The sequence below is a fragment of the Anomalospiza imberbis genome, chromosome 6, assembly GCF_031753505.1.
Source record: "Anomalospiza imberbis isolate Cuckoo-Finch-1a 21T00152 chromosome 6, ASM3175350v1, whole genome shotgun sequence".
NCBI classification, from domain to species: domain Eukaryota; kingdom Metazoa; phylum Chordata; class Aves; order Passeriformes; family Viduidae; genus Anomalospiza; species Anomalospiza imberbis.
Genome location: NC_089686.1, coordinates 43,810,901 through 43,838,075, shown reverse-complemented (window position 1 = coordinate 43,838,075; position 27,175 = coordinate 43,810,901). Strand labels below are relative to the sequence as shown.

The 27,175-nt window shown below is 40.3% G+C and overlaps 1 protein-coding gene across 3 annotated transcripts in view; it reads right to left on the bottom strand.

Annotated features, from left to right (window-relative positions):
• SLC1A2 (solute carrier family 1 member 2) overlaps nucleotides 1–27,175 on the bottom strand; it is an 80,690-nt gene that overhangs the window by 50,921 nt on the left and 2,594 nt on the right. The window contains exon 2 of one of the 3 annotated variants that reach the window (XM_068193769.1): nucleotides 24,655–24,788. The exons of the other annotated variants lie outside the window; for them this stretch is intronic. Within the exon in view, the coding sequence (XP_068049870.1) occupies nucleotides 24,655–24,689 (35 nt within the window). The 5' untranslated portion in view covers nucleotides 24,690–24,788. The remainder of the gene's footprint in view (nucleotides 1–24,654; nucleotides 24,789–27,175) is intronic. 3 annotated transcript variants of the gene reach the window in all.

Sequence of the window (27,175 nt, the reverse complement as noted above, 5' to 3'; positions counted from 1 at the left end):
CTAGTCCAGATCAGGTGAGCTCTAGAACTGATATATTTTGCTCCTGCAGACCTCTGTGAGTTCATTCAAAGGATGAAGAGATGACAAGAAAGATGGTTTTTACAAGGATGCTTTTGCTCTGTAATGTACTTTATACACTTCTGCTCATGCCCATAGCAGAGTTTCACCTCTGGTTTCAAAGAAAAAAGAACCTTGAAAGACCTTCCTTACACTCAGCCATTAGAGACTGAGCTCAGCAGGTGGAGATCAAGTTCTTGGGCGGTGAGCTCTGTGCAGCTTCCTAATGCTGGGGCCTGTACATAAGACACGGTGTCATGGTCTCACGTGCTTGTCTGAAATGATAATGCTAAAGGTTTTAGCAAAGGAGCCTGTCTGGTTACTCAGCCTGACCCAAAACTGCCTTAAAGGTCATTCAGCTATCAACGGATGCATCCCTTTTTAGCAGATGCCTCAGGAGCCCTTTTCCAGAGCCAATAAAAAGGGTACAGACAGGAAAAGCAACTGAGTATCACAATAATCAGAATTGATGATTGTCATGAAAACTCTATGAGATTTAGGGCATTTGATATATTTTAAAATATTTTAGGCGTATAAGAGATTCAGATTATGCCATCCCTGGCTAGGATGGGTTAGGCCCCTCAAGCCCCATCATGTCACTGCATTACCCAGACACTGGTTGATTTGCCCAGACAGTGGTTGATTTGCCTTCTGAGCCAGCTGCATGACAATGATCAGATTATACTTTTCTGAAAAATCTAAAGCTATAGTTGCACAAGGTCTTGTTTTTTCAATCAGTAGCTTCTTCAAAGGAAGCAGAAAGAAGCTACATTGAAGGCCTCCATTATTCTGCCAGCCAACTGAGATGACCAGGTGTAGAAGGCAGCTCAGCATGCACCCTCCTACAGGTGTGAACAGAGCATGTTTCTCTTGGATACAGTTCTCCAGAACTGCACAATCATCTAGACCTGCAGGGCTCTAACACGAGAGGTTTGGTAAAGGTTAGACAAGTTGAAACAGAACCCAAATCTCTGCTGTTGTTCTAAGACTCCATGCTTTTGAACCTGAGCCAAACCATAGTCAAGTTAATGGGGGATTCCCATTTCTTTTAGTGATTTTCAGAGACAGCATTCAAACCTCAGGGCTGCCTGATAGGAGGATGTGGGCTCCTGGCTCTGAAAATACTGAGCTACGTGCTAGGAAAGATTCCCCTGAGTAGGAAGAAGGAGCTATCCCATTCATGCTTTTGTAGATGTGAATTTCATTTATTACATGTCTGCCCAAAAAGGTAGACTGACTAAACTGCTAGGAGCAGCAATTCTATTCCTGTCTTCTAGTATATTCCCTACAATCTCACAGATAGTAATCCATACTTTTCCCCCCTGTAACACATATGCCAAAGACTTATACTACACTCCCCAGCTCAGTTTTCTCTAGCTCAGATATTAAGATTTCAAGCAATAAAAAAACCCCATTATTCAGTATTGATATGCTGCAGAGGGGAGCTTGAAACCTTTTATTTTACCCCAGCAATTAGGGTCTACAATGCCATCAAAGAATATTTCCGTCTCCAAACTTCTGTTACTGGAGCATGGAAATAATCTGCTATACAAATTCCTTTTGGGGATACTGAAAATAGAGTTCAATGTCTTGGGGAAAAATGGTTCCATACAATACTGTCAAACAAATAACTAATTATTTCCTTAAGCTAAATGCTTTCTGGCTTTTTGGGAATGTAAAACTTAACTTCAAATGAAGAAGCAGATTTAATTTTAAAGCATGCAATATTGACATGAGCTGAAATAAGCTCAAAAGAATCATCAGTCCCCTCGTTTCAGGGAACATTCTTGCAAACAGAACAAGAAGAGGCCACAAACACAAAAAAAATCCTATTTAGTTGTTACACATGTAGTGAGCAGGTTATTCAAAACATTTGCCTTTAGAAATATTTTTAACCATCGCTTTTTTGCTGATATGTTCTTTCTTTCTAGATTTCCCAGTCTGTGTTCCAAAAACAAACAGGATTTCTACATTTGTTTTTTTATATTTTCATTAAAAAATACAAAATTCATGAGAAGCTGTAAAAAACCTTTCAAAAATATATATATATAGTTGTAAGTTTGAAAAACACATAAAAACAACCAGTCCAGAAAAAAAATCTAAGTTCCATGTTCTATACAAACTTGCTTTAAAGGCACAACTACAATGGCTGTAGGAAAAAAAGCAGAGGATTTGCATTTCTGATCATATCCTCTTCCCTTTAAGGTTAGTGGCAGCTCTGCCCATTGGCCCAGCCTTTTTAAATCTAACCAAAGGAAAAAAAAAAAAAAAAAAAGAAAAAAACACACAAAAGCTCACAACTGATGAACCCTGTGAAAAAATGTCAACCATCCAGAAAGAGATTGTGTGGCAGACTTGATAGGAAGGCTGATCTTGGGCTAGAAACATAGGCAGGAATTTTATGACACCTGGCAACTCTTTCAAAAGCCTAACTGAAGCCAGTCCATGGTAGGCATCACCAACTGCCTTACAGGAGACACGACATCTGCTAATACCCACAGATATACACTCCTGTTCTTTTATCAGTGTTTTTCCTGTGCTGTGAATTTAAGTCAGGATATAAGTGCTACTGGCAACTATTAGGGTAATTTGGCATATCTAAGGAAAAAGTTAAACTGAATAAGCTATCTCAGCTTTATTGGCAACAGTGGAGATAAGCCAGGTAACGATTAATTAGTTCAGTAGTGTTTTGAAGAGTAATAATTCCTTTAGACTTGTCCTTGACTCTGTCACGAGTTCAGTGTTACTATGGTGATTTCCCAAACATCCCTGTACCTTCATTCACCTGCCAGCACAGTAAATAAATGGAATGCTTCTCACAACAGCATTATTAAGATGCTGACACATGTCTGAGGCCACTACAGAATTATAGAGGTTGCACTGCTGTTTTACTTTAGCTTCAACATGAAGTCTGATTGAAGGGGTGCAGGAGGAGCTGCTCCCTGGCAGAGGAGGCCAGCAGCACACATGCTGGGGAACACTGCCAGCCCCCATCAGTGCAATGACTCAAACTGCCCAGTGCCACAGCAAATGCTGAGAGACTCACAGAAGGGCCTCAAGGCTTCTGCCACTTTCCTCTCATAGACAATCTCCTGAGCCTGAAAATGACACAAATAACAGCCTCAGAACAGAAACCCAGGAGAAAGCACAGGAGCAGTCTTTATCTTGGGCTGGTGGTAGTAGACAAATTACTTGTTTCAGTAGTCCCTACCTAGCCCAGAGCCCTCCCCAGACTGTTTTTCAATTACTGACCACTACAACATTTAAGGTCCTTGCATAGCATCCCCTCACGATTCTAGCTGTCCAAACTAAAAGCCAGTGGTTTTTTTTATTTTTACTTTCCTCCCAGCAGTCTTCCAGAAAGCAAATCAGCTTGAAATATATCTTACTTATTTCAAGCACAGGTATGATCTCTGGAAGTTTGCATCCAAATTCTTTTATTGTACCCACCTTTTGCCTTAAGAGGGACATTAAAGGCTTATATGAAAAATGCTTTATCAATATATGCTGGTGTGAATTTCTGATGTTTCTTAAGAACAATTTTCCATTTTTCACCTTCTTCTGTCTCAACCTGCTGTGTTGGAATTGACATAAGCATCAGTTCTATGTAACATTAATTTTACAAAGTTAATGTTAGACTCACATTCCTTATACCTCAAAGATCATCAACATGGGAAGGTCATGCAAGGTCAGTGAGTGTGCAAGTGTCAGTACACCCTTAATTTGCACAATTGTGTAGATGCGGCCTGGCCTTCTCTGGGTGCTCTCCTCCAAAGAAGAATCCTAGACAAAATACTAAGAAGCTAGTGCAAACCTTGAAGTACTTCTTAGTAACTTTATTCCATGACAACCCATCCAGCATCTTCTGTTTCAAGCTGCTTGATCCCAGCCAACCCAACAAAAATCAGAAATTATTCACAGGATCTATGTTACAAGGACAGTAATACCTTTTGTATGTCTTTCCATAGAGAAGACATTTAAATTTCTCTCATGCATTTTAAAACTTTTAAAAATATTGACCTTAAAAAAATTACCTGACCCTCAGGTTTCTCACACCAGTGTTAGATAAGTCTGATTTTGCTAAGCCTAATTCTCCTTAGACTGGCATCAGAGATTCATCCTGGAGTCAAATGAGATCTGTAGTGAGAACATGGACCACCAGTTCATTGGATTCCCTCCTGGGATTGTAACAATGCACATTAAATGAAAATTAAAGCACTCTTAGGCCAGAGTTACCACAGACTTTATTCCCTCTATTTCAATCTTGTTATACCACTCAGCTTAAGAGATTTAAAACAGCATAAAACTAAAGTGATCAACAATGCAGCATTTTGCTGTTTGCTCAATTAGATTACTTAGCTGCCAAGGATAATCACCTAAGCATTCTCCTCTCATGCTTTACCACAGACTTAATAAATCACTGTCCTTCTATTGTAGGATTCTAGACAGCTCTCATCAAAAACCAGGGTGCTTTAATTCAGACAATGTACTAAACTCTTATTTAGTTCTAATTACACTTCCCAAATGGTGTCTTTACCAAGGGAAAAGAAAGAGGAAACTAAGATAGTCTAGCAAATTAAATCCCATTTGTGGTTAAGCAGAATAACAAAAATGAAACTTCTTAGAAAATCAGAATAATCCACCCAAATTTGCAGAAGCTTCAATGAAGTTAGACTCTGCCACGCTCTTCACAATGAAAATCATCATGTTTCAAGTCAAGACTCTTCTCAAAATGCAGCCATATTATTATAATGTAGAAAGACAAATAAAGTAAGATTTTTCTAGAAAGAAAACGACATCATTTGCCTTATTGTCCTAATGACAGCACTCCTTGAGGTGAGCAAGCAGAACATTTCCTGACCCACTGAACAGTGCAATTCATCCCATCTGACAAAGTTCTTCACTTTTCCTTTTTCTCTCTCCAGAGGCAAGTCAGTGATTTTGAAAGCATACAGTGAAGTGCAGAACACTGACTGTAACCTCATTTGGTCCAAAGTACCAGACACATAAACACTGTAACAGCGCTCAATGAGACCAGCCACCAAAAGCATCTTGACACCTTTCAGTAAGAAGCAAAATAACTTCCAGTTGTGAGCTGGGAGTTAAAGAAGGCTCTCTGAAGAGATGTTAAGGTAGAGCTCTCACCAAACAAGTACTCTTTTTGAAATGTCCCACAGGAGAGGCCCTAAGTCTAACCTGCTGGTGAAATGGAAAGAGGTTATGCTGAATATAGCAAACCATCATGAAAATAGCATATTATAAACTCAAGTGACTGATAGCTTTACTATGATTAGAACAAAAATCAGTTTTATTCTGTGGTTGTACTGCATCTCTTGTAAGCTTTTATATAACAAAGGTAACTCTTACCATAAAAAGTTAGATATTTAAATTAAAATATAACACCAAGTGGGGATCAGAAAAGCATTCCATTATGAAATAGGCTGCTCTATAGGACAGAAACTGTTTTTTATCTATGGCTGTAGTAGATTGAAGAAAAAAACCTTTATTTTTAGGGAGGAGGCTAAGGTTAGGTGTTAATGAAAACTCTTGTACTCAGAAGAAGTAAACTGTGGAGGCTGGGGGTGCTCTTTGCTAACCCTCGAGTTTAAACAAAATACAGTCAGAGTTGAGAAGGACTTAATGCACAGGCAGATAGTGAAAAGACAAGGGGGAATGGTTGTAAACTAGCAGAGGAGATATTTACATTAGATGTTAGGAAGAAATTTCTTACTGTGAGGATGGTGGAACAGGTTGCCCAGAGAAACTGTGGATTCCCTATCCCTGGAAGTCCTGAAGGCCAGGTTGGATGGAGCCTTGAGCAACCTGATCTAGCCTTGAGCAACCTGATCTAGCAAATGGCTTCCCTGCCCATGTCACGGGGATTGGAACAAGATGATCTTTAAGGTCCCTTCCAACCCAAACCACTCTTTGCTTCTGTGATCAAAGGGCCTTGATTACTTAATTGCATTTAATCTCTTACTAATTACCAGTCTGCCTCACACAGTGAATGTGTTTTACAGTTTATGCTGGGAAAAGGAGTCATGCTGCTCCCTGTGAACCAGGTTTGATGTGCTAAGTCCCTAACAGTGGTGTCTGGGTTGTTTGGGATCTAAAGCACCCTGTCACTTTTCAAATAACATGGCATTTCTAAGCACCAAGAATTTCAGTGATGTTCATTAGCAAGAAGATTCCAACTGACAGGTCTGTACACGTGCTTCTTTAATAGCATGATGCCATTTAGTCATTTAAAATAATGCTGGATTCCTGATTTCTTCAAAAACCCTGGATACCACGCTCCATCTAGTGCAGAGGTGTTAAAATTCTTATTTATCATATCTCAAAACAAGAGAGTTGTTTCTTTGCTCTATGATGGTGATTCCATGTTGTTTCAAGCACTGGTGTCTATTTGTAGTCCTTGTACCTATTCATGGATAAAAGCATGACAGTTTATTTTTAGTGAACTTTTTTTCCAAGTAGTTTTATTTTAAAGCCTGACTAATCTTTGCTGCACCACAGACTAGGCTGATCTCTTGATAAATCTTTGCTTAGATTGGTGGCTGAGCAAGACAACACCAAGTGCTTTTTCAGTTAATCCTCTTTTATATCTACCTTTAGAAGAGGGTAAGGAAGACACAGAAAGAACTGCACAGCATGCAGCACTTCCCTGGGATCCTAATGCAGCCTGGAAAAGATGGGGCAGCCACATGCATTTAGTTGTGTTCTCTTACTTACCACAGTATTTTCAGCAGCTCTACAATGGATGATTTTGTTAGCTCTGTCTGCAATTACTAACTGCATCTCAAAGAGAGAGGAAAACATGAATCAGATTTACCTGCTCAGATTTTCTTACTTTTATCTTATTTTCTCTAAATAGGATGTTGGAAATAAAACAGCTGAGGGAGAAACAAGTTCAATAAACAGAATGGTACATTTTTGGATACCTATTATTGTGGAGTTTTATTACATAATAAAAATAGTTCCAAAGCCACCAACACCCTTAGAAATCTTTCTCCTGGAGTCTGTGGCTGGCAATTATACAGCTGAGCCTGTGAGACAGAGATGGACAGACACACAGAGAGACCTCTTTTGTGTTCACAGCCTTGTAGCTGCTAATTCTGAGTGCCCCTTTCCCTTTTACTGGGAAATATGATACTATGATTATTGCAGGTGGCATAAAGGTAAGGGTCACTTGGACATCACGCAATAAAAATTAGGAGGGAATTCTCAGGTGTGAGGGAGGTCCCAGAGGTAGAAATACACATGCATGCACAGCAGACATATGGGTACAAGAAAAACTATTTCACATACTAAAAGAGTTATGAGAAGGACAAATAGTTGACTCCATCTGTCCTGGAAGTGGCAACCTAGACCTTGAGTTACTCCCAGCTGGGTAGAGGTAAATACCCAAATATGTTTTCCTAATCTGTGCCGGAGTAGTGGCAATGTGGAAAACAGGGGAGCTCTGGCAGGCACCTCCCCATTTCACCATGTCTCAGGGCACACACCATAGTCTGATTTTCTTCAGTAAGAAAAAAATTCTTGGCTTCAGCTTCCTGATGTGCTCTGCAGACAGGAAGAATGCAGCCTTTATTCTTCCAAGTAATCTCACAGGGACTGCTTGTAAGAGGAGGCATTGCAAAACCAAGCTTGAACTCTTCTGCCCCATGCTTAAGTAATTTCCTTTCTATTTCACAGAGGGAACTAAGATACAAGTAGAAGAAAATACTGGATCATTCAGTTTTTGGTGAAATGACACCTAGATATGCTATTCAGCTCGAGATGTTTATTGAACTCTGGGCAGTGAAATGCTTTGAAAGTGCAAGTAAAGGTCTCTATAAATATTTGACTAAATCTTATAAACCAGTCTCTAGCTGTAGCATTTTGCCTTTCCTGGGGCATGAATTTTGGCTCTTAAATCCCCTGGCCAATCCTCCTAATGCTTCTGCAGGGAAATCAGCTGAGTAGGGTAAGGCTTAATACAGAGTAACCTTCTCAGAGCCTGGTGGCCATCAGCTGTCTGCAAGGGATGGCTAAACTGGCTGCAGGATAGAGGAAAATATACAAGTGTTAGGGATGGGTGGAGACCAGCAAAAAGGAGCACTGCTCTTGTTACAATTAGAACTTCTGGGGTTTCTGGTAATTCTCTATTTTTAACTCAGTCATGAAGCAACAACTACATCTAAACCAGTATGTTTTTATTACAGCCAGCCCCTGTGGTAATCAACACAGAGCAAAAAATACATATAATCCCCAAACCTTGTGGATTTTCATGAAGGTTCACTGATACTTATTTTTATTTTTTCTGTTTATCCTTTTCTTTTTCCCTTCTTCTTCTTTTTTTCTTCTTTTCTTTGCTTTTTTCAACTGGATTTATAATATATCCATTTTAAGTCACAAGCAAGAGGGAGTTGCCTTGAATATTCCTGAATCAGGATTTTATCTGGGTTTACTGAACAACTAAAATATCTGCTAAGGACAACCCCACTGCTAACATTCCCCAAAGGCCACCTACTTCCCTCTCTGCTATCCAGTTTTCAGTGGATTGCATTTCAGGGTCACCCCTTGGCCTTAGTAAAGAGATCATTTCCAGCCATGCACCCGCTTGGGGAAGGAATAGTTTCTTTCCTGCTAAGAGATGGCTTTGGGGCAGTGGTGCAGATAATGAAGTGATGAAGAAACTGAAGATAAGCCAGAGCTCCCCCCTCTATTGTGCACACTGAATATGTCAAGTGTGGTGAAAGGTCTCAAAACCCTAGGGACAATGGGATCCTACTGCAGAAGAAAAAGGGGGGATGGATATTTTTTTTTTAATTTGACTTTTTCTTCTCTCAAATAAAACTCTAAACTAGATGTCTAGTAGGTTATCTGGGCACTTCCTGAGCAATTCAGGTGGTATGCCTTGTGACGTCAGAGTCACTTGTCTAGCCTGCTCTTTAAAATTTTAGGGAATTTATCTTCCACTGCTTCCTCTAAAAATGTCCCAAACCGTCTAATGAATCTTGTCATTAATATATAAATACATGCCTACATTTGGATTCTTTTTCAGTAAATTCAAATTCATGTTTCCCTTTTTTTAAATCTGAATATTCCTAGTTATATCTCATGAGGACCAAGCAAAATAATTTCTTTCCTTTCTTCAGAGTACAAATATTTGTCTCAACCAGCAGCATTATATCTCAGCTCGGAGCCCAGCAGTAGAATGTGCTCAGATAAGCACAGGCCACCTCCTTAAAACATCAAAGTAGTCATTACCCCTTCCCATGGCAGTAATAGTAAAGACTAACTCTTCTTTTCCCTCTAATTCTGTCAGCCTAGGACAGAAAACTGATTTCTAACAAAAACCTGACAAAGAGCAGGAGACTGTGCTTTGAACAACAGGTTTTCCCAAGAAACTTACTGTGCTGCCACTCATTTGAGGTCAGCTGGTTGGCCTGCTGAACAGCTGAAGTCTTCCATTCCCTCTGAAATGGGATCACACATTTACCTCTACAGAGTTGCAGTGAAGCATGATCTGACTTGAACAACTGGCAAGAAAGTTCCTACTCTTCAGTTTATTGCTTTTCCTAGAAATAGAAGAATGTCCTCTGATAAGCACAGGCAACTTACTAACAATGTTAATATCACTATTTCTCCTTCCCACGGAAGTAACAGTAAAGGCTAGCACTGCTTCTCCCTCTAATTTTGTAGCCTAGGATAGAAAATTTATTTTTAACAGAAACCTGACAAAGAGCAGGAATCTGTGCTTTGAAATGTAAGTTTATCCAAGAAACTTGCTGTGCTGCCACTCATTAATGTCAGCTGGTTGGCCTGATCTGCTCCCAGCTTTGCTGAACAGATGAGTTCCCTTATTCCCTCTGAAATGGGATCACACGTTTACCTCTATAAAGCTGCAATGAAGCATGATTTGACTTGAATAGTTGGCAAGAAAATCGCCTACTCTTCAGTTTATTGCTTTCTCCTGGAAATGATCAATGCCACCTGCCAGGTGTCTTGGTAAAGTGAAGCATCCCACACCACTGATTCTTTGGTTTTATCTTTTTTTTCCAAAGGCCTCATTAAGGGCTTGTGATGGACAGACAGGCAGATACAGCTCTTGTCTGTTTGGCTGATGAAGTTTTAGTATCTGTTCTAGACCATCAGATATGGATTTCAAACCGTGCATGTAAAACCTGTCATTGGTCTCATTCCTGCATATCAAAGCCTAGATGGAGAGTCAAGAAAGGACAAGAAGAGCCGTGGAAAAATCTTTGCTAATAAGGATCACAACAATAATTATCAGTTTACAGTGATGTCTGAGTATACCAGACATCATAATGTGAAAAGTTGGGGTTGGTGTAAGACTTTGATTAAGCTGCATATCCCTACAGCAAGCTCTGAATTTGACTCAAAGACACAAATTCCTTTTCACAAGGCATAAGGGTGATGCACTGCACCCTACCTCAGCTACACATGTGGGAAAGAAAGGTTTTTTACCTAGAGTCATCAACCAAATCCCTTAGTGAGTAAAGAGCAAAGACAAATCTGAATAACCAAATAAACCTGACTGTACATAAATGAGAAAAATTGGTAAGTAGGATCACACCAATAAATGGTTTTAAAGAATTAAAGACCCACAACAGCAGTTATTCAGAGCCTTTTGAAAAAAATAAGCATTGTGTCAACAAATTCTGTAAGCTTAAAGTAGTTGTCTGACCCTCTGGAGAGCAGCTGCTGTCCATGCCAATCCCAGAACACAGCAGCACACCTTGATTGTGCTATTAAAGGTGGAAAAAACTGTCCTCAAATCATGACACTGGCATATTCTATTTCCAAGTGAATTGTCCCCTTATCTTTGTGATGATTTTCATGCTAAGCCCTAAAAAGAATTTCCAGGAAATTTTATAAAAGAAAATGTTTTAAATATGTATGGGAGAGGGCAGATTTGAGCAAGTAAAACCTTATATGAAAACGCTTGACAAATAGTGCAAAGCCAGAATTTCAGAGGTCATTAATACAGCTTCCATTTTCTTATAATATTAGAATGCTACAATTTTTCCTTACATATGTATTGGTCAAAAAATAGTTTGTGGATTACTGAATGTACAAAAACCCCCTTAAAATCTGCAATACTTTTGCAACCATGACAATTCTGCATAGAAAAGCTGTATCAAAGACTAGCAGGCATCCAAGTATTCCCCTAATTTTTTTTTTATAGTTACCATCTAATTTTAATTTAAAGAGTATTTTTTAAAATGTCAGGAGGTACCTTGTTTAAAAAATTAAACCAAGCAAATTTTGCATTGGAATTTTGAAGTTCAGAGGAAGAAATTCCCTTTTAAACATAACCCATTCTGTCTCTTGATGGTTAGAAAAACTGTTAGAGCTGCTTAAAGCTTGAGAGTAGGAGACAAAGCTCCAGGATAAAATATAGAAAGAAAAAAAATCTTATAGCCTACATAATGTACTATGAAATCCCCTGCTACCAAATTCTTGCACTATTTTCTCATTAAAGCACATGACACCACTGTGATCAGGGACAGAATTTAGCATTTTCTGCTGCTGAAAACCAATAATAATTTGAACAGTGTATGTCCTGACAAAGGTCAGGTAGATGTGTGTACACTGAAGCTGAGGTTGTCCCATAAAACACACAGCCTGCAACTACCTGAACGATGGATGGTCTTTATAAATTGCAGGCAAGCAGAAGGTCACACCTCTGCTGACATAAGCTGACAGAACTGTACTGAAGTCAGTAGAATGATGATCAGTGGACACAAGCAGAAAATACATCTCACTGTCTGCAAAGTCATGTGCCTGAGAGAAAATAACAATACCCTTTGTTTCCATTTTCTGTCTCATTACACTTCCTGGAAAAGCATTCTTTGGTTTCATGTTAACATTATAATAGGATCTGTTTCTCCTGGTGAAAGACTAGTTGTATATAGACATAAATGCACTCACACAACCACCTCCAATGTTGAGTTAGAATAGCTTCAGTCTGTGTCCTTTGGCCACAAAAGTCTATGTCACATTTTTACACAGCTCCTTCAGTTCCCTGGAGCATAAAAGCAAGTCAGAAGGAATGGTGACAGGTACATGGTTTGCTTTGTGGTGCTGACCATGATGTTAGAAGGAGTGTCTTGTAGTTTAGGCCATTTTTACCAGCTTGAAGTAATTATTATTTATAACAACACATAATCCATTACTACATGAGCTGAGCACATGTTGTCAGCCTTGGTTCTCTAATAGGGCCACTCCTCTATGACGGATGGAGCAACACATAATGTCACAATGTCTTTTATTTTGGGAAAGGCAGAGTTAATTTTACATAGTGGAGGGTGTTGGTGTTGCAACTGAGTGAAACTGGATGCCTAAGGGAGGGGAATTGGGATCATTCTTGGACTCAGTCCAGCCTGACTCGGCTGTGACCGAAACGCACGACTGTGAACAGCAGTTTTTGTGATATATGTAAAAGGAGTGATTTCAGTTCCTAGGAAGCAGTCCCACAAACCACAAAAATATTACTTGTGGCACACACAGCAGGGAGAAGCCAAAGGATAAATGTCTGTTGAGACTGGATTCACTCCCTGCAAGAGGCAAGATGAGAGTTTTCAAGCATACACAAATCAGATGCTTGTACTTTTGGAGGCCTCCATAAAAGACTGTACTGAAGCAGAGACCTTCCTACCCATGGAGAAATACCAACCCAAACCTAATCTTCTGGGCTGCTCATTTAGCATCCTTCATGAGCACTGAATTCACACTGACCTAGAGGAGACAACAAGCATGCTAACATGAAGTAAAGCCATCAAGTAACTATGGTTCAGTTTAAAATCTAAGGCCAGGAGAGAAACAAGACTCAGAGAAACCACATATGACTAAGATCTAAAAGGCAAACAAAGAGTAAAGAGAAGCTCGGCAGGCATGTATTTCTGATAAGTTGTGAATAAGATAGGAAGAAGAGAATAACAGGTAGGAGAAGTTAATTCATTATCTCTTACGTTGCACTAGAATATGACCATCCACATGAAAAATTTTAAGTGCACTACAGTACCTAAGTGTCTAGACAGAATTTTAGTTTGGCAGGTTGGCCTTTGGGTTCAGGTTCTTGTCTGAAGACCTGACAGAGATCGGATCTCAGGTCAGCACAACCATGTCCTTCCTGCTCCACCAGACAAGGTGCTCTGGGGTCAGGCTGCAGAAGGGCTGCTGCACCCCAACCCTGGCTCCCAAGGCTCAACAGCGTAAGACAAGCAGAAACAGACTGCCCCTGCTCAGGCTGACCAGAATGGTTACCAGGACACCACACACAGGCTCATTTGACAGACAAGACACTGGGCAAGTGAAGCAGCACAACTCTCCTGACTGGAATTGCCCTACATCCCTCCAGCCCAGAGCAGAGGCAAAGCTGTCTCAGCACAGCAAGGGGCTGAAAGATCTGCATCTTGAGGTTAATTGTATGAAGAGGCAACAGCTAAGTTTCAGCTCTCTCAACTAATTTCTGACCAAACCCACCTCCTTGTGTACCTCAAGCATCCACCTATACATTCCAATATGCATTTTACCAGCATGTTACCCTAAAAGCAGCAGCATTAAGCAAACAGGGAGGAACAGAGACTGGTCTTTCTCCACTTCTTAAAAAATGTGATTAGCTGAGTTTGGTGATATGAACCACCATTCTATTCTGCTTTGGGAAGCAAACAAAAAAATCCCCAGAGATATAAAGTTCAAACTATGTCATATTTTCTATTATAAAGCAGATCTGAATATTAGGAATACTATCTTTTTAATACAGTGAATCTTTGCTCTCCATCTGCTAGCAGAATTGATTTCAGATTTCCATAAGACATGAAAAAAATGTCACTCCACAACTGCAACTTAGAACTTGTATTATCAGGATATTACTAAATGGAGTTTCATTTGCCTATTTACTGTATCTCATTATAGAAAAAAAGTCCACTTAACATATGTGAGCACTTTCCTCACAGCCTCACTAAGGAAGCATCTATTTGGCTTGTTTTGGTTTTCTCAAGTCATCTTTTTTTAGTGTTAATTACACCCTCCCATACAGCCCTTTGAGTCCTTGTGATTATGCATTACTGTATGGCAGCATTTACTGTTAACAAAATGCTCTGTGAAGGGAAAACTGGGAAATATCACTTAAATGTTACTGAGCTTTACCTCTTTGGGTTTTTTTTCTTCTCTACTGAATCACAAGCAATCATGCACTATTTTTTTTTTCTTTTGGCAAGTGTCCTGCTCCTTTTACATCCACAGTGCAAGGGAACTGTGCCAAAAAGGGAAGAAGGCAAAGTCTGAAACATGCAAAGAAAGGCCTGTGGCTCTGTCACTGTATTTCTAAGACAAGTAAGAGTCAGATTCACTTCATGCACAACATCCAGTGGTTTTATTAGCTGCCAGGCTCAAACTTGCAGAGTGCCTCATGCCTACTGCTAGCTGGTAGTCAGAAACAAGCAGAGTCAAAACCAATTCTTCAACCCCATCTCCTGGCCTCATCTGGCCAGTCCCGTTTAGGACCAAGCCAAGGCAAACAAAGCTGCTGAAACACAGTGCACTGAAAGAAAATGTGATTTTTTTTTTTTTTTTTGAGGGAGGCAGCAAAGCCCTTCCAATTCTAAAGGCTTGCCTGCACTAGTAATGCATTGTGGTGCAGGCAAAGGTAGCATGCTGTGTCTCCTATACTTTCAAGGTATAGTCAGTTACTTTCCCCTTGCTTTGAGGTAATTGTATCTGTGTGAGGAATTACTGCCGAGCAGCTCATGCACAGCCCTTTAGCAAATAACTTGCTACACAGTAGGCAAGCCCATACATTTCAAGACAGAGTGAAGGACTTCTAAAGAAAGGCTTTCAGATAATAGGTAATCCAGCACACCATAAGAATTTACATGTGACACATATCATGTGTCCTATGAAAGTCTGGGCTTGAGAGAAAAGACCAGCATGTTCCACCAACACTGCTTTTTTGCTGCCAGCCACACTGGCAATGGTCTCACTGAAGGAAGAGTAAGCCTGAAATGAAATTTTCCACTATTACAACTGATGAGGAATGATTGCTAGAACAAGGGCAAATAGCCAGAGCAATCTGCACTGGCAAACCCAAATAAACGGTGCAAAGCTGGCCAAGGGATGTGCACCACCTTCTTAATATCCCTTTGTAATTAACTTTTATTTGCTGTTGCGAAGAATGAAGATCTAAAAAGTAACCAAGAGGTAGAATGCTTACCTTGCATCTATTAAAAGAAATATTTGTTTAGCACTGTGAAAATCCTAGAATGCATTTTTTCCCTCACTTTCTTTCCAATTAACACCTGACACTTGTATAATGAATTAGTTCTAGCAACTATCAAGTCTGATTCTAGTTCAGATGACCAACTATTGCCAGTAGTCTGAAAAAAAGAAAATTACATAGAGGCATATAGTGTAAACAGAAGAGAGCAGGTAGCCAGCACTGTTAAATCCTACTGTAGTTTTTGTCAGGGGTCACTACTTGATCAGTTCAAAAAATTGAGACTGAAAAAATTTCATGTCTAAGGGGTGCTAAAATGTCTGGGCAAACTTGGTGGGACACTGCATGTAAGTGTGGGTATTTGCACTTACAGTCACTAAGAACACACACTCACATGAGACAGTCTGTTTATGAGTCTGCCAAAAACCACCAAGGAGTGCAGTGCAGAGAGGGTCTTCAGAAGAAGCTCTGTCCATACAGGCACTAAACAAGGTGTACAAAACTTCCACTTAGTATGTGAATGAGTGATTTTATGACAGTACTGAATTTAAGGCCAAAATCTGGAGTCTTTTCCACATACACAATCTGAGTATTTCAAGAGGAATTACAAGTGTAATTCTTGAACAGAAGGACACTCATTTGAGAAGAGAGAAAGATAAAGATATAGCTCAGCCACTCCTCTACCACCTTCTCCAAACTCTGAACAAAGGAAATGCTGAGGAGGAAATACAAGATAAGGATGTCTAGTACACTCATTAGCCATTATAAACAATCTCAAAGTTTTGAAAATTAAAACACTTGCTAGAATATTCTAATTTATACTGGGATGGGATTGTGAAGATCACTTCCACAGTGTCCAAATACTTCTTTTACACTGAACTTGGACCATGATGAAGAGAATTTGACAATAAAACCCTAAGAAAAGTGTTTTGAGGTCAGTAATACCCAGACACACAAACCAAATGACAGCTAGGCCCTCTTCACTTCAGTGTAAATTTTGCAGCAATTCAAATGGGACAATTTACAACTATGCTATGTCTGTCAGTTATGTCCTAGAGACACCTGACAATTTAGAGGCAGATTATCACTTGGGATGTAACAGTGACTGCATGCTTGAATGTGTTTCTTTTAGTATGTGACTAATATGCATCTTCTTAAATCAAGAAAGACCATTCACAGTAATTGTTTATGGCCAATTTCAAGAAAACACATTATTCTGTTCTTTTACTCTTTGTCATGGAAAAAAATATTTTTCTAGGGTGTCATCTTGCTTAGTCAACTGATAAAATAACTTTTCTGTCTCCTGCTACTTTGTCCTGCTAGACAGAAGCTAAAGTTATGTCACAAGTGTAAGTTATTAGGAAGAAACTATATGTTGAAACATGACACTTTATTCCAGGAAACTGTTAAAGGAACAACCAGCTTCAAATAGGTTTACTTCCTGTTCCTGAGCACTCTTTTGTAATTGTCCACAAAACAAACAGTGATGGAAGATTAGCAAAATGCAATAACCTGATCACCTGCCAACAGAGATCTTTCCATTTCAGCTTTTGATGTACATTTGGCACTAGTTTATTTCCCATCACTGGTAAATGTCCTGTCTATCTTTCAGGTATGTGCTCTTGATGTCGAAAAGCCTTGATTTACAAATCAGCCACTGTTAATTAACCCATCAGTTCACAACAGTGCTTATAAACAGCAATTCTGAGAAAGGCAATTTGCCTCTAAAAGTGAATCATGATTGTCAGGTTTACATATAATTTAAGCTTCACCTTGGAAAAAAAAAAAACAAACTGAGAGAAAGCAAAAGGAGAATCTAAGCTTTCCCAAACAATTCAACAAATGTGAAGACAACATGGAATTTTCATAAGAGGAGGGGAACCACTGCAGGTCCACACAAAGAAGTAAGTTTAGCCCCTCATCTGGTCTCCCTCTGCTCTCGTCAAGCAGAGCAAAGGCATAACCAACATCACCTGTAATGAAAAATATGGGAAACAGAGTTTTACATTGCCTGACTGGCCATGGCAACAGAACAATTTTCCTATCCACAGCTGCAGATTCTGGTGTGACAGGGAGCAAACTTTACACCTTAAGTCTCCATCTATAAAGACAAGAGTACATTACTTCTCCTAAGCTGTCTCTGATTACTTTGTTAACATAGGAAGATAAACTAGGAGATATTGTTCTTCCTGTACATGTCATTTTAGCCACTAAGAGGCACATCGAAGGCACACTAGTATCACAGCATAACTAATAAACAGACTGGAGGAATAACACCTCTGTGTAGCCACTCTTGATATATCATGGATGAGAAGGGAGGTTGACCAAACTATCATCTTTCTTGATGGCAGAGAGTATAAATAGATGGTAACTGGCTAGAAATTAAAATACTCCTCTTTCCTTTTTCTCCTCCTTTGAAATAATGAAGAAACAATACGTGGCAGTTATTGTGATGTCCTCTTGGTGTCCAAAATTATAAAAACACTTACAGAACAGTGTATGGTCAGTGAGTAACCCAGGACGATTACAAGGCATTAACACACAGGTAAAAGATGGTAATTAATTTGTGCCACTCTTTTCAGTTCTCAGCCTTGCAGCAACGTCTGACCTCCAGGAACCAAGTGCTGTTTCTGCAGCTTCAGTTTGATGTTTGATAAGCCTGCCCAACCCATGCCCCATTCTGCCAGGGTCCTTTCATCAGCACTGACCAGCTTCCAAGTGACGGTGTTTAGTGCTCCCTTTGCAGAAGTAAAGCCAGTGGCTTTGAGAGCTCTAGCTTTTTCTTCTCATCATCTCCAGCACTCAGCAGGCTGTGGCTGTCAGAAGCAGTCTAGCAATCTCAGACATGTGCTCACTGCTTAAATCCTCCTGTAATTGCACAAGGAGGAGGGATATGTCAGCTCTTACACTGATTCAGGCATCACAGTGATTTTGTGCCTTCAATGCAGAGCCTGAATAGAAATATTATGAACTGTTACCACCCAGTGGAATTAAACTGTCACTTAACACTTTCTCAAGTTCATTGTATCAATCCTACACTGTCGTTCCATCAATTTGTCAAGGAAGTCTAAGCAATGAACACATTTTATATGCAGGTCGAATAGCATGACATACAGCAGAAAATCATTTGTACTTATCAAAACAAAGGGCAAACCCAGACTGAGTGATGCAGACACATGGGAGAACTTCACAAATTAAGTATTATCGATTTCTGCGGTTTTATTGTTAGGGGATACATATGCTGGCTTCACAGGGTATTTTGGGAGCAAGTTTAAATTGGACAGAAATAAAGACACAGGCATTCGAGCTTTTCTAAGACTATATCTCTACTACTCCCACAAGACATAAAAATGCATTCTCTTCTCCTGACTTGGGCAATACATACAAATTAACTAACCACTGATATTTTGAAGTAGAAACATTTATCTATAGGTTAGTGAATAAATAATGTCTACAAATTGAGTTGGTTTTGGACTCCACCTTACTCCTTGCCATCACCAGGGCCGCTACATCAAAGAGCCGTAACAACTGAGGCTGTCTTTTTTTAGCTACAAAAATGCATCACACAAAGAGGGTCTGGCGATAAACACTGCCACACCTTTGCCGCAGCAGCTTGCTGGAGCTCTGTAAGAGAGTGTAATTGTCCAGAGCAGACAATTACCTGTCTTTCCACTGCGAAGGTACATAATGTTTACCCCACAGCTGGGCTCTGACCCCAGCCCAGGCTTTTGGACGATGTCAGCACAATGACAAAAGGCTCAAGTGGATTGATCTCCTAAGATGCAGAGGATTCCAAAATATACACAAGTGCAACACTGAAACACCTAAACTCAACAATGTACCTCCTTTGTGGAAAGGCAAAATGGTGTAAGTATTTAAGAGCACTTGGTAACACAATACCTCCAAGCCAGGAAGCTGTTCAGAATCCAGGTGGCCAGAACGGGATTCCTTCAGTGCGAATTTAGCTGCATATGTTCTTGGTTTATGTTTCACCAAACCCTTAACTGCAACTGATAGTAAAACCATCATTATTAAATATTATTGAGGAAAAAAAGAAGTGTCCTGGCAAAATTAATCACCATAAATACCAACCAACGTATTGGGATTTTCCCCTTTGCACTATGATCTTGTGTCTACTGCCAGGCTGCCAAAAAAAACGAGGCTTACACAACCACACTATCCCTGTGGGTTTTATAATTTCCTGCTGCTCAGTAAGCCTTCCACCTATTCACTGATTTCAAGCCAGACACAATTAGGGGATCAACATTCAAAAGACACTGAAGCCTCAGTTATTGAGTGAGAATGAAGACCCCCTAGACCTATCTGAGCGAGGCTGCAGTGGGAGTTTAAGCTTTATTTGGTTTGCAAGGGTGCCACCGTGTGACACAAACCCGTTACCAGAAAAGGTGACAGGAATGTCCTCCTCAAGGCACTCCAGCAACTCACTTGAAGAAACAGTGACTGCTGTGAGGCCCTTCTGCCCTAAGTGTTGTGCCCATTACCCTATCTTTCAGAAGATCCTTCCCAGGTTCCCCTTGGAAAGGGTTACTGGGAACCCCCTTCAGCAGACTACCAGGGAAGAGACGCCTGCAAATGGGACAGGAACAAAGGCAAGAAGAAAAGATACAGCTAATCCTGGAAGCAGCAGAAGGCTTCCTTCTAAAGTGCTTTTATATTACAGTGAGACAGGTTTTGTATGTTTTTTCCCTACACAGCTGTGAAGGTTCCTCTGGCACTTTTAATGTCAATAGAAATAGCATTTCCTAACAGTTTCCAGCATGGGACACTGCCTGTTCTAAGTCCTCCTAAAATGTTGGGTGAGCGATTCTGATCTGTTTTCTACTACCTGACCTAAATTCTGTGATATAAATAGCAACCAGGTGTTAATTAATTCCCATATGCATGCATGCATGTGGATGACGTGTGTTTATATACACGTGCTCTTTTCAGGACAAATCTTTGCTCAGTTACCACAGCAAAAGTAGGTCTTACAAAGATCAGGACCAGATGCTTAATTAACAAGAGAGCTTTCTGCCTCAAAGGAAGCGTACTAAACCATATATACTTGAGATGCTGCCTCTGCCACTGTAAGCAGCCCAGAACCTTCTGCACAGTTGGCATGAATATGCAACAGAAGCCTCCACATTCTGTGTGACTGGAGACCATGGTTTACCTCCAGCCAGGCTTTGCCCTGCAGCAGTCTGTGCTCCTCACGGTGAGCAGGCCAAGTGCTGGTCATTAGTAACTTACACAGGCAAGTCTACACAGACTCGAAGGCCATGGCAGCACCTCAGCTTGTGGCTGCAGAAGGAGCCATGCTGCCAGCATGCACATCAGCAGCCAGAGATGATGAGAGCCTGCCAGAACACCTGCCCACCAGGGAACACTTACCTGAGTTGTATCAGTGACCAACTGAGGGTAAACTTATACTAGCAATTTAGTCCAAAGTGAGCTTCTGAAGTGAACTTCCTGAAGATGCCCACCTGCTGTGCTCTGGTTCATGTTAAGGAGCTGAATTACGTTTGGATTTAGCTACACCAGGAAGGTACTCTAGAAGCACACCTAAGGCTCTTCACACAGTAACCAGCACAGTGTGGACTTAGCAGGTCCGGCTGTCTCTGTTGGGTTGGATTTTTATTCATGTATAGATAGCCTGAATCCAATCTCATGAACAATCAGTACATGGATGAGTATATTACAGGATGGTGTGCCAGCAGTACATGGCATCACAGCCATAGCCAAGAACTAGGATATGAAGATACCACAGGGGGATGGCTGTATACTGTGTATTTATCATGCACAGAATCTCAGAACAGTTAAAGCTGGAAGGGACCTCTGAAGAGCCTCTAGTCCACTCTCATATCCCCAGCTACACATTACATATGTGCTGTCACTTTTTAATTAAGGAAGCCATGGTCCCAGGCAGTTGGTGGTTTGTAAAACCCACAAATGCTGGCCCTAATTTTTGTACTCAGAAATAATGCTGATCTTTTTTTTCCCTGCCTTGAGAAACAGGCTTTGAGACTCCATATGGGCTGAACCTGGGATACAAAGGGTACCTGTGTCTGCCTGTGTGCTAGCCTGGCAGATCCATACTAGTGCTCTCCTGCACTCAAGATAATTAGCTGGACTAAGAGGCTGTCATTAGCTTGGATACAATACCAGACTAATACAGTTACACCACCTTCAGGATCTAAACTGGTCCCTGGTCACGTTGCTCCCCCAGATTGGAAACATGTTCCAGAAGTGTTTGCCAACCCCTGTAAGAGGGTGCTGCATCACACACACTTGTCCAAAGCAGTAAGAACGAGCAGGTTTGTTCCCTGCACCTTCCAGACAGCCTTTGTGAATGATGTGCAGTGTCAGAGGCTTAGCAGTGCATGTGACTTGTTTACCAGTGATCTCTGCCATCATCCCTGCGAGAGAGCAAATCCCCAAGATCCAAACTTCATTTGGCTCCTGAGTAAATGACAGTACAGAAAGTACAACAAACAGTTGGATAGGCAAGCACCAGGGGCTCCTGCCTCAAGGGAGATCAAGTCCACCATCTGGAAACCACATGGTATGGCTTGAGGAGACCTCCTGTCAATCAGAAGTGCAGTCATTCCCAGATGTGAAGCAAATTTGGCAGTAGGGAGAGTGAGACTAACTTGAATCACACAGAAATGTGAACTAGCAGGTGATGTAACCTTAGACCCATTTACCCCTTTTCCTTGGGATAAATTAATGCATTTACACTTTTGACAAGTATCAGTTTGAATGCAGATTTTACTTTTAAACTTTGTAAGTGTTCTAGTACCAAACTGACCATTTTCTCACTCACACAGATTTTACACTTGGATACATCTCCGATTATTCTCAATACCCCAAAGAGATGAGGAAATAAATTTAAGCTTGCCCCAAAATACCTACTTCAGAGATGCTGTCCAGTATCCTTTTATTAGGGATGCAGTTGATAGTGAGCTATCAGAGAATAAGAAAAAGCTCAATTCATGGATGGGGCTCAAGGACCTTGACTTTGGGAGTGGCAGTACTATCCTGCTCACTGAACATTCAGGCAGGCAGCCTCTATGCCTCAATATGGTTACCAGTACTAAAAACCAACGCTGCAAAACTGCAGTTGTGAAAATCAATACTGCAAAATATACTTGCAGGGTGTGAGACTGACAGAAAAAAAAAAAAAAAAGGCTCAAAACTTTCTGGAAATTTTGGAAGCAACACCACTGAACCAGCTGAAGACAGAATCAGATATGCCTTTTGAAGTAGCCTGCAGAATAGGAGGCTGAGGGGGATCTTTATCACTGTCTACAACTCTCTAAGAGGAGACTGTTGTCACCTTGAAAAACACAAAAAAGACAAATATTGTCTTAGTCTACTCAAAACATTCCCTTAATATACAGTAAAATCTTTTCCTTTATATTGGAGGCCCCACCATTTTAGTGCTCTTAACTGATGATGAAACTAAGAATTTATTCTTGAAAAGTAAAAACTAAATTATTTTAGTTTTTAAAATCTCATTCTATCTTTTCTTTAAAACGCTTCAATGAATTTGATTTCTCAGACATAGCAGTGAACCTGAAATACTGCATTTTCTTGAATTCCACACTGCTCTCCTAAAGATGCCTGTACTTAGCAGTATTCCTTAATTCTTTTATGCCTTGGTCCTTTTTTTATTTCTTCCTTGTAAGGATCCCAAATTTGGAATTGCTTATGTACAATCAAAGATGCTGAAGATAAAAGTTAGAAAATACGATGAGCTTTGAACTTAGTCTGTTTTCTTTCCTAGGGACTGAAATGTATTGTAGCTAACTGTCTTAAAACTTCAAGCACACTGAGAGCCTTAAAATTAATACAGAAGTAGGATTAAGTATATAAAAGCACACTTATTTTTATTGTTTGTATGCCTCCGATAATACCATTTTAAAGTAATGAGCTGGGGGCTAAAACTGTGCTAAACATTGTGCTGACATGGCAGAAGAGCAGTTTCATTAGTGGATGGACGCTTACAGAAATGATGGATTTGACAGATCCAGCCAGTGTTTTCAAGAAATCATACAATTAATTGCTCTAAATAGCAGGCATTGTAACACATTCTGCTGGAGAAGGGAATTAAATCCCACAGAAAATGGAAAGGTATTACACGAGAAGGTACTGAAGATCTAGGGCCACTTGTCAGCACTGCACCTTCACCCCACACCCCTCACATGCACAGACTGCTTTGGTAGGGAGACCATTCTTTACAGAGACAGCCCAACACTGCAGGCTCCTGTTAGTGTAGGATCCATGTCCACACAGAGTCCCAGCATTCCCAATGTCACCTACGCCACGAAGGAACTCATGGTCCAACCACACTGCCTCTGAAAGAGGACAGAGTTTTAATGTTACTCTTTTTAAACTGAAAAACGGTGACCCTTTAAACACTGCTCACAAATTTACAGTTTTTAGCAGTTGTCATTGGGGCAGCCTGTAGATCAAGGGGAAATAAGAAAATGAAGAAGAGAAAATTAAATGCAATAATTTGCCAGTACAGCAATACAGTACTGCTTTGTATGCTGACTTCTTAGTGCATTATATACAAACATCTACACATATGACCATGGAGAAGGCTGTACATATACATTTATCTCACAGAAACCTTTGGTAAGAAAGGCTTTTGAAAACTTCAGTCATTTTTTAAGGAACCACAATCTCCCTTCAGGCTTTATATATCTAATCAAATAATATAACCTGCTATTTCACAAAAAGTTCAAAATAAATAAGCACCTGTAGATTTTACAGGAAACATATTAATCCCTGTGTGTCTATAAAATGATCTGAATATGTATAAAAATGGAGTTGCTGTCTAGGTGACAACTTCTTTTTGAAAGGGTATCTCAAGGCCAGACTGAAGGCTGGGGCCATGAGAACTATTGTGTCATTTAAGGATCATGAGTTATCTTCTGCAAAGCCTAACTGTGTTTCACTGAAATTGATGAGAGGTTTGCAATTGACAACAGTGAAATGAGGTCAGAGCCACAGCTGATATGACTAATTACCAAGTTACATTCACTCCATCTGTCCCACAGAATGTCTAAGAAAGAGCATAGGGTAAAACATCTCCATCCTATGCTGGTGCTCCTCAAATCCTGAGTAAAAACAACAGTGAAAGCACTTGGAAGATTTCATCCTCTAAAGTATCTAAACATTTGTGCCAGAAGAATTCATCAGGTTTCCATATAGAGGAATTTTGTGGGTAAATTACAGAATAAGAGCTCAGATTACAAGAAATGTGTGGGTGTGCTTGTCTATATTGTGGCAGATCCTGAGAACTCACTCTCCTATGTAGGTGCCTGAACCCTACAAGAAATGCCAAGTTAGTTTTCCTGACTCACCTAGGTGTGTCACGTTGTCTCCAGGCTAGGTGCATAATACATGCTGACAATCTCCCTTTCAGGCTTTGTCTTGACAATGCAGCAAATGGCTTAAGACTCCTGCTCCAAGATCCAAAACCATCACAGCTGCATGACTAAAAAAATAATCCTGGGTAGTAAATGAATTCTTAATGTTCAAATTTGTTAAAAAAATTTTGGCAGGTTAACTTGCATTCACAGAGCTTTACGCCAGTAAGGTATTTATTATTTGTGCCTCCTGTGTTAACTTATGTTGACTAATAACTATACATCTACAGTTAGTATAAAACCTACAGCTGTGGCTAATTTTGGAGAAACGAAATCACATGCTCTCTGGTCTGCAACAAACTTTTATTGTTTGGTGATCTGGTAGCACAGACAAACAGTACTCCTGACAGTGAAACTGCAGTTTCAGAGACAGTGCAACTTGCAATGAAGATAGGAACATCTATAGACTAATGTAGAAACAACCAAGTTTGGAGAGGAGGAATGGACCTCAGATGAGATTTTTTGTTTGTTTGTTTCCTTCTAAGTAAGATACTGATAGAGTCAAATACCAAGGTGGGGATCTCTGCACCTGACATGCAGTTTATCTGCTAGTGTGAACAGAACGGGAACGCTGCATTTTTGCAATTTCATATTACACAAACACCATTTATATTGTGTACATAGAACTGAGAAGCATATTTCACTAATCAAACCACAACACTAAGCAATTACCCAGACTTCTGTCTATTCAATCATAGTAATGTTTCATACTCTTCCACTTCACTGATTTATTTTGTTACCAGGGTGCATACACACACAGACATGCCTGTTAACTGTGCACCACAAATCTAACAGGTAATATCTCTGTGCTTCTCATAAACCTTGCCTGGGACCACTCTCCAGAACTGAGACCAATGGAAGTAGAAGAGCCCACATCAGTATTATCAACCTCTGCAAAATATAGTGATCACACTCAAAGGGCCCACTAGGAATGGCCACTGGCCCACACTGACTCCCTAACCATGCCCATGGACTGCGAGAGGGCTGCCCAGCCGAAGGCACGGGGCTGCCCGAGGCTGACCTGCACACAGAGGGCTGAGCTCTCGGCTCACACACCTGCTCTGTCCCTGTTTAAGCTGCTTCTATAGATGCTGTGATGGTGTCTCCTAGTGGCTATATTCCTGAAGGAGCAGACCCTAATCCAAGCCTCACACCTGCAACTCCCATTCTTTAGAGGCATACAAAATACAAACACATCTCTAGATTTTTAGAATATCTAAATCAGCACTCTGAAAGATTTTTTTTTTTTGACAAATAAAAAACCAGCAAAACAATAGCAAGGTACTTTATTCTTTCCCTCCAGTAAGACTAGAGAGAGATAAGAGCCATAATAAAACCATGTGAAGCACGGACTTTGCTCAGAGGTCTGAAGGCAAGCATGGGCATCAACCGATCAGAGTCAATCTCAGGTAACCTTTAGGTCCTATCAAGACCCTGTAAAAGCAGAGGAAATGCTGAAATGCTCTGCTTTGGTAAATCTCCACAGATGAACCCACCACGTACTGAGCCCTATACCAAGACACCACAGTCTGTGGGTATGGACTCATGACCTGGGATCTTTGAACCACGTTAAGCACTCATGAATGGTGATGCCAGCACAGATCAGGAGGCCAGGTGGAGCTCCCAGTAGCATCCTGCCTGCAGTCATGGCCAGCAGAGGACGTTTAAACAGAACATAAAACCAAGAAACCTTGAAATGTATCCATACTTGGTGCTAGCCTTTCCTCCTTGAACAGGATATTTTCCATTTTCAGCACCAGCTAAATACCAAAAATCCATCTTAGTAATGAGATCTGTATCAGGAGATTTTGTGAAAGAAAGACTAAACCTTCAATATAAAGACACCATAAAACAAAACCCCACTAGCTGGAACTACAGTAAGGTAGACCCAGAGGGCACACGGGTCTGGTTTTTGCCATGTTGTTGAACATTTCCTTTCTCATTTTCTTCCAATTTAAGTTTCCCATTGCTGACTATCCTCTTGAAACAGAAAGATTTGTGCAGCAAATTTCCATACATGGATAAGCTTAACCAAATAATATATTGGAAAAAAAAAAAAAAAGGAAAGAATGACTGGAAAGGCACAGGCAAGGAAATCGAAATTCGTACCAAATCCTGTCTGCAAGTCATAACTAACTCTTAACACTGGAGCACAGATTCACCTTCCTCTATATATATATTAGGGCCTTTTGTTGTTCATTAAACATCCTGTCACACACCTGACATCCTCACTTTGAAGCTTTTACATAAGCTTCCCTGTTAGAAGAGTAATAGGTCACTACAAAAATTACTGTAGTTGGAGCAGTTTTAACACCACAAAATAAAACCTTTATATACTTCTGATCTCAACTACCATATCTAGCTGAACATCCCAAGAGCGACTAGACACAAATATGGAGTGTATCCCTTTGTTCCCACCTCCAGTAGGTCCTTTTCCATGTACCTGTGTGCGCCT